The sequence below is a fragment of the Erythrolamprus reginae genome, chromosome 6 (genome assembly GCF_031021105.1).
Source record: "Erythrolamprus reginae isolate rEryReg1 chromosome 6, rEryReg1.hap1, whole genome shotgun sequence".
NCBI classification, from domain to species: Eukaryota; Metazoa; Chordata; class Lepidosauria; order Squamata; family Dipsadidae; genus Erythrolamprus; species Erythrolamprus reginae.
The window spans coordinates 34784365-34792316 of record NC_091955.1 but is presented as its reverse complement, the minus strand read 5'-3'; the positions used below and the strand labels follow the sequence as shown (position 1 = coordinate 34792316).

The window sequence follows — 7952 nt, the reverse complement described above, 5'->3', positions numbered from 1 at the left end:
GGATTCCCTTCATTCGGCTAACAACGGAAGTCCGGAGGCGGGGCATCCCAGCGCCAGCGGCTCAGTTTTGTAAGGTGAAAATAGTTTGGAAGAAGAGGCAAAAAAATCTTAAGCATCGGGTTCGTATCACGAAAAGTTCGTATGAAGAAGGGTTCGTAAGACGAGGTATCACTGTACTTTTATAGTATAAGTTCAATTAAAAAACTGATACAATTTTTTTTTTCAAGACGTGTTACTCATTTCTGACAATACGTTCAGGCTTTAATTCTTAAATCACTTTTAGCATATCAAAACCTCAAATGATCCACCTAAAATAATGCCGAGAAAAGAATGCAGCTATAAAGAACAAAACGGCTTAGTTCTTTTGTAGATATAATTAATATACTTCCCACTTAGATCCAGATTACTTGATGTATCAGTACTTGTGTGTTATAGGAAATGTGTATAAAAAGGAGAACAAAAAAATGTAATAAGTTAAGATAATTAATTCATTAAGCACAAGAATACTAAATTATAAAAGTGTTTTAAATAATAGCTGGTTTCAAAAACCACTTTCAAGGAAATTTTTTCTCCCTGCTTCACCTTGTGTTTAACAAGTCCTGATAATTTGAAATTAAAATTGATTTTTTTTTGCCTGAAACTGTACTTTAGTACAAAAGTAGGCTTATCTCATTTAAACATAATTACCTCTCTCATATTATTTATAAACCTTGACTTATTTAATAACTGGGTTATTTTCATTCTGAAATCTCTTGGCAAAGAATGCACAGAACTTGTTTAAGAAAAATGTCCTGATTTTTCATTTTTAGTCCGATCTTCATACAATCATCACAGAATGCTTCACTTGTTATTATTGGCTGAAAAACAATGCACTTACTTAAAAGTTTTGAATGCTGCCTTTTAGCGAGTGATTTCTTTAAAGGCCATAGCTGTTGAATGGAATAGTCAACGCAAAAGAAAGAATCTTCCCCAGTTTCTGAATCTGTTAAACTATGAACAGCTAAAAAGAAAAGTGTCTTAAGTAGGAAAAGTACAATTAGCAAGTTTCAGCTGTATCATTACTATGTGTACATTTTAAATTAAAATTCTGTAGTAACTGATAGTAATTTGAATAAATATAGGAATGGCACTTAATGCATTGTCAATCTATTTTATAGTGCTTAATAAAAGTATGAAGTAAAATACTGTAATCAATAATTACAAATCAGATTTCCATTAAAAAAATTAAAGTAAGAATGCAGATTAAGTTGTATTATCTCCAGGTATTGCCAGCTTTGTTATTCTATATGCTTTCATTGTGCTGTACATTTTATAAGGTAAGAGGGGGGAAACAAGCCATTTAACTCTCATAATTAAAAACATTAAATGGGTTTGTAGTTCTAAAACTGTTGCATAAATAATTAGTATTCAATGAATAGTTTTTTTAAAGAAATGAACTGAAAATGTTTTTTATATATGCATTTTAGTTACTAAATTATTTTTTAGCTGTGCAAAGAAACAGATTCTGCAGTTTAAGAATGTATTTTTTTAAACGAAAATCAATGTTTCAGTGTGAAGAGAAAATGTTTAACCCTGCTGAGTTTAGCTTTGCTGAACTTATTTATGATGTTGTATTAATTAAGGATTGAAATATTCAAAAATTATTTTCGGCATTATTTCCAAGAGAAACGATTATGCTTCCAAACCTAAGAATACTGGGCAATAAGCTCCACTGACATCAGTAATACTTACTCCCATGTATATTTGTCTAGGATTAAGATATAAGTGTTGTAGTCTGCCAGTGACCTGAGGAACTGGCAGTAGAATCAGATAAGGAGGCTGGAGAGGAACTTGGGCTAGGCTGAAGTTGGCTCAGTGCCAGAGACAAGGATCTAGTCAAGGCTATTTGGAAGGTCTGTCCTGCTTCCAGAACCTCCAGAGGCTGACATGAGCGAGGCAGAGGAATAGGAGGAGCCTGTTCTCAATGCGCACATACGCAGAGCTGCCAGAAGTCAATAACAGTTACAGAGGAATAAGGCTTAGAGATCCCCATAGGCTATATAAGTAGAGAACACAAAAGGGTTCGTTGCAGGAAGCAGCTCAGATAATTTCTCACTCTTGTCATTGCAACACGGAATCTGTGTTTCTGTTTGGACTTTCCAAGTTTTTCCTGCAAATTGGTCCTTGGTCCTTTCCAAGTTTTTCCTGCAAATTTGCCAAAGAGTACGGTTTGTGTGCATTATCTGGCTTTTCCTGTAAGACTTTAGTCAAACATGTTTTCCTTTGTTTGGACTTATTAAGGTTGATAATGAAAATAATATCAACTGTTACAAATAAAAAGGGTTTGCGGTACACCGTTTGTGCCATTTTATTTAATCAGGAAGCCTAGGTCAGAACAATAAGACTCCTATGTTCCATGGAAAAATGTAACATTACTTTAGTTCATTTCAACATGAATTAAAAATGCCAACAGCTTTACTGCAGGGGTGTCACATTTGCGTTGTCAGGGCATCCTCACAGGATGTATAGCCAACTTTCCCCCCTTCACTAAACCAGGTGTGGGCATGGCCAGCATGTGACGCATCGGACCCATGGGCTGCAAGTTTGAAACCCCTGCTTTACAATTAACATAACTTGATTTTAGTCCTTTGTTGCTTTACTTTTGAAACCCTTCAAAACAAATGATGACCATGATTCAATAGTCTCTCTCCTCCAATAACCTGCGACTGAAATGGATATATTAGCCCTATGCAGTGTTTAGAACAGAATGTTTAATAAGTGTGAAATTTGACAAATTTATATCAGACAGCTGCAATGCAAAGAAGCAGACAAAGCTGTCTCTCAAGTCCATGGTCACATTTAATGGCTCTTATGGAATTCAAATCCAGTTTGGTTACAAATATCTATGCTGTTTTTGTTTTCAAATGGAGTTCTTATTTTCTGAAATCTTGCATTTGCTCAAGAAAATACAAAAGGAATATAGCTACACAAGTAACATCATTTCTTCAAAAAATAAAATGTAATGAATAAAGAAGTTACAAGTCAATCCTGTTTCAAGATGTAGGACCTCTCACTTCTGATTCTTAGTTAAGATCTGACGAGTTTAAAGCCTTGTCCTGTATCCAATACTGTAGGAAGAAACCAACTCATTTTTAATCTTTTTAAGCATCTAAAACAAGTTTTGCAAATCCAGAAGAGATTAAGTCCACAGAACCAGTTTGCGAGATGAACCAATGGGTATGTGATGTGGGGAAAATACATCATCCAGTGTTTGGCAACATCACTTTCAGTTGGCAAATGTAAAGTGTAGTCACTCCACCCTTTTGATACTCCATACAAAGCTTTCACAGTACCTCCCTTTTCAAACCATCTGATATTGTGATTGGAATTACAATTGTATTCAACCCAATCTCTAGTGAAATCACCAACGTGGGGAGGTTCTGATTCTTCTATGTCTACTACTTTAGCCAGTTCTGCTCCTTGCACTGCAATATACATGTCACTGACTTTTCTGACTTCTTTAACCCAAGGCTGAGCATTCTCACAGTCTAAGACTATAATAAGCCGTGAACAAAAGGAACCATTCTTCTCTCTCCACCAGTCTAAAAGCGTGTCAAGCTGTAACGAATCTCCACCTGTGAGGAAGCCAGAAATGCAATAATTACAAAAAAGAACCATTCTTACTTGATGTCAGTCTCATCATGTTTTGTCATATGATGTTTTAAATAATACTAAAAAAATCAGTATGTCCTGCAAGAATGCCTTCAATGTAGTTTTGTTCAGATCAAGTTCATTACAGGAATCCTACCCACAAAAAATGGCACTACTGAAGCTCCATGCAGTCAATACAGGTAATTCCCTGGTTACGAGTGTTCCCTTAGCGAACATTTGAAGTTACGTGATAAGCATGCCCTTGCGTTTACGAAAAAGTCCCAAAACTACAAATGTTACAGCACCACGACAATGATTTGCTCTTACAAATGATTGCAGAGGCTCTGCAATATTTGCCCTGCCTATTCTCCCCCTCCCTCCTGCTGCACCGGGTCTCCATAGGCACCAGGCCTGTGGTTACTCACCTTGCAAAGATCTAGAGAGCCTTTGGTATGTATGAGAGAATGGAGGCCCAAAGTACAGCAAGATCATGATAGATCAGTGGTGCAAAAACTCAGGCTATTGATCTTGCATGATCTCATGGTACTTTAGGCCTCTGTTCTCTGCAAACAGAGGCATGCAAATGGAGGGAAGATCTGAAACATTGAAGCTTTCCCTCTGTTTGCAAAGCCTTTTGCCATCTTTGCAAAAAGCCTTTGCTGCCGAGAACGGACACTCCGGAGGGAGCACACATCGCTCTGGAATTCTGTTTTCACCAGGAAAGGCCTTTCTTCAAGGACCCTGCTGAAGAGAAGCTGCATTTTCAAATGCCCCATTTCTTTGCAGACAAAGTTTGCAGTCTCCATCAGGTCACCAAGTGTTTGAACAACTCTGGGGTGGTTGGAAATGGAGCAAATTTCCAATTGTCTTAGGATCGCTCAAACACTTGTTGCCCTGATAGAGAATGTAAACATGCAAATGGGGCCATTGCAAACTTCTAGAGTGCATTGTCTTGTGCAAGTTGAGGCACCCATCCGCTTTTGCAGAGAATGGGTGCCTGATATTCCATGGGATCAGGGCAAACAGAAGATTCCAGTCTCTGCAGGAAAAGTGGTTGCATGCTAAAGAGGGGCTTGGAGCAATGCAAGTTTGCTGCTCCACAGCCTTACTTCGTGCTAACATTTTTCCACATGGAGTCTGGAAGCTTTTGGAGAAGACTGATGTTGCCTGCTGCTCCAGAACTGGCAGGCAGGCTCGGTGATCAGAGAAGCCGAACAGGGTGTGCTCATCCTACTCTCCCTCTGTTCTCGCCACTTGCCACTAACAGGCAATTTAAACAGAGACACTAAAGAGGAGACAGATCTTTATAAGGTAAGTGACCCAGTGTGGTAAGTTGGAGAGGAGGAAGAAGCTATTGTGGGGAGCATGAGGTATTTCAGCGGGTCGAGGGAGACCTTGGGTGATCTTAAGCAGGCGGCCTGTTCAATCACTAGGCATCACTTCCCCACCCCAAGATACCTCAAGTGCACTTAACGAGCCTTGCATTCAATTAGCAAATGCATGGGAGAAAGGAGGGAATGATCACATTCAAGGTATGAGATTCATTCCCATGAATCCTTGGTTTACAAATGGAATGGACTCCATTCCAATGGTATCTCTACATGGAGGACAAAAATACTTCTGATAATAAAAGTATATTGTCCACCTTTTGGGAATATAGAATTTAGACGTTTGTCTTCTCCCATATTTTTCTTAAAATATTGGTCATACTTGGAACATATTGTCTGTCTGATAAAATGCTCTCAAAATGGAAATGAAAAGTATATCTTAAGGTTAACTATGAGTTAATATTATTAGCTCACAAATGCACAGAAGATGAAATACCAAATCATAGCCAAACTTTGGCTATATGATATATGGCTGTGATGGCAAACCCGGGGCACGCATGCCAGAGGTGGCGCACAGAGCCCTCTCTGTGGGGATGCGTGCCAGCCAACTGGTCTTTGTGCGCCAGAGCACTGGAAACATGAAGACCAGCTGACTGGTTTCCAGCACACAGGAAGGCCTGCTGGCCAGCACGTGTGCACTTGAAAACCCAAAGATCAGCTAGCTGGCATGTGCACGTGCACTGGCCAGCTGGTCTTTAGGTTTCCGGGGCTCCGGTATGTGCATTGTGGTTTGGGCACTTGGTGCTGAAAAGGTTTGCCATCACCAGTATATGGGATATATTAATAATAGAAGGCTCATCACTTTTGTATCTCCAATTTTGGATCCCTAATTCTGGACCTAAAATGTGAAATAAAACCAAAACAGTGTAAAACAATTCTGCAATAATGGTTTCTTAAGTACAAGTTATTCATTAAGGTTCAAATAACATATTGAACCAGAGCTAAGATACTTTAAGAAAAACAAAATCTGATTATATATAGATTAAAGTTACACATTCTGTTTATGAATCTGGACAGATGTAAACATGCTTTGGAACTATCAGCTCTTGCTTCTTCTGTGCGTGTATGGATCTATCAGTAAAATTATACTCTATAATGCCCCAGGAGTTTCTTTTACTGCATATGCCTATAGAATGGTCGACACACTGTGACAAATGGGGCTAATAGAATCAAAATACTGTATAATAATTTATAATATAATAATTCTGTTTTATTAACTTTGCTATAAGGTGCTATAAATGTGGATTATTTGAAGATAAGTGCGTTTCTATTTGCTTTTTTCATTTTATCCATCCGAGGACATCAATCTTTTTATGTATGCAAATTCATGAAGATAAGAGTTCAGCACTTTGTGATCTAAACCAGTGTTTCCCAACCTTTTCTGAGCCGTGGCACATTATTCACATTTTTAAAATCCTGGGGAACATTGAGGGGTGGGAAGGGGGGGGGGGCTAAAAAAAGTTTGGACAAAAAAAATCTGTCTTCCTCCCTTTCGCTCTATTTCTCTCCCTCCCTCTTTCTCTCTCTTCCTTCCTCTTTCTTTCTCTCCATCCCTCCTCTTTCTCTCTTCCTTCCTTCCTCTTTTTGCTCTTTCTCTCTCCCTCCTTCCCTCCATGTCTTTCTCTCTCCCACCTTCCCCCCTCTCTTGCTGTCTCTCTTTCTTTCTCTGTCTCTCTTGCTATCTCTCTCTCTCTTGCTCTTTCTCTCTCTTCTCTCTCTCTTGCTTTCTTTCTCTCTTGTGTTCTCTCTCTTGCTATCTCTCTTTCTCTCTCCCTCTTTTCTTTCTTTCTATCTTGCTCTGTCTGTTGCTCTCTCTCTCTCTCTCTCTTGTTATTGCTTTCTCTCTCTTCCTTTCTTCTCTGTGGAGGCCGGCAAAGGTTTTTCTTATTTTGAATGTTCCGGGTGGGCTTGCAGGGGGATGGGGAGCGTACGCACGCACGTGCCCCTGACATTCCAAAGAACCTTCGCCGGCCTCCGCTGTGAGGTTTTCTCCGAGTGCTCGCCGCCGCTGCAGCCACCGCTGCGGGAGGAGCCGGAAAAAGCCAGAGGGGCGGATTGGGTGGGTGGCAGCGGCGAGAAGCCATGGGCGCGAGGGGGCCTGAGGCACTGCGGGGTGGGGGCGGCCGCGGTGCTGACCTCCGCACTTTCGTCGCTCCCCACCCCAAACTCCAACACCGGCTCCTTGTGCGGTCCTGGAAAAGGGTGCATGGTGGGTTGTTTTTGGCCTTAGAGGTAACATTGCCGGCTACTACTTGGTGCCGCTGCTGCTGGCGCCCTCCTGCTCCTACTGCTGGTGCCCTCCCGCCGGGTCTCAAAGGACATTTGGTGCAGCCCCCACCAGGGAAGCTCCAGCTGGGCGGGGCGCTGCCGATGCCTCTGACCTGGAGCTCCCGCTCGCAGCTGCCCCCCTGGCTACTGTCCGATGCTGCTGTTGCCAGCGCTCTCCCGCTGGGCCCCAAAGCTCATCTGCCATGAAGAAGGAAGGTGCGAAAAAGGAGGCGCAAAGAATGAAGCTCAGCTTCCGATCTCAGAAGCTGAGCTTCACGGCACACCTGACCATGTGGCACACCGATTGAAAAACACTGATCTAAACTATTCAAACTTTGCAGCTCATGGCTTATGAATGATTGCTTAGGTGTTTGTTTTTCATATTACTCTGCATCTACCAATCTACCACAGCGAAACATTATTAAACTGCTCAAATACATTACACTACTCTTTAAAATACAATTTTGTCCATTATGCAGCAATCCCCTGGTGTGATTATTTTGAATGCTAACTAGATTTAGATTTTCATTGTTATCATATCCTATTGGTATTTTCTCTACAGAAAAGAATTTCAAAACTCTACAGTTAATTCCTTATTAGGGATAAGAATGGTTACAGTAAAAAGAGGAATCAAGACAATAAATTAATGCCCAGTAAAATATAGGC

At 40.6% G+C, this 7952-nt stretch overlaps 1 protein-coding gene across 1 annotated transcript in view; it reads right to left on the bottom strand.

Annotated features, from left to right (window-relative positions):
* Nucleotides 1-2317: 2317 nt before the first annotated feature.
* Nucleotides 2318-7952, bottom strand: part of TMEM168 (transmembrane protein 168) — a 79387-nt gene continuing 73752 nt past the window's right edge. Inside the window, exon 5 of the mRNA XM_070755495.1 lies at nucleotides 2318-3614. Within this exon, the coding sequence (XP_070611596.1) occupies nucleotides 3067-3614 (548 nt within the window). The 3' untranslated portion in view covers nucleotides 2318-3066. The remainder of the gene's footprint in view (nucleotides 3615-7952) is intronic.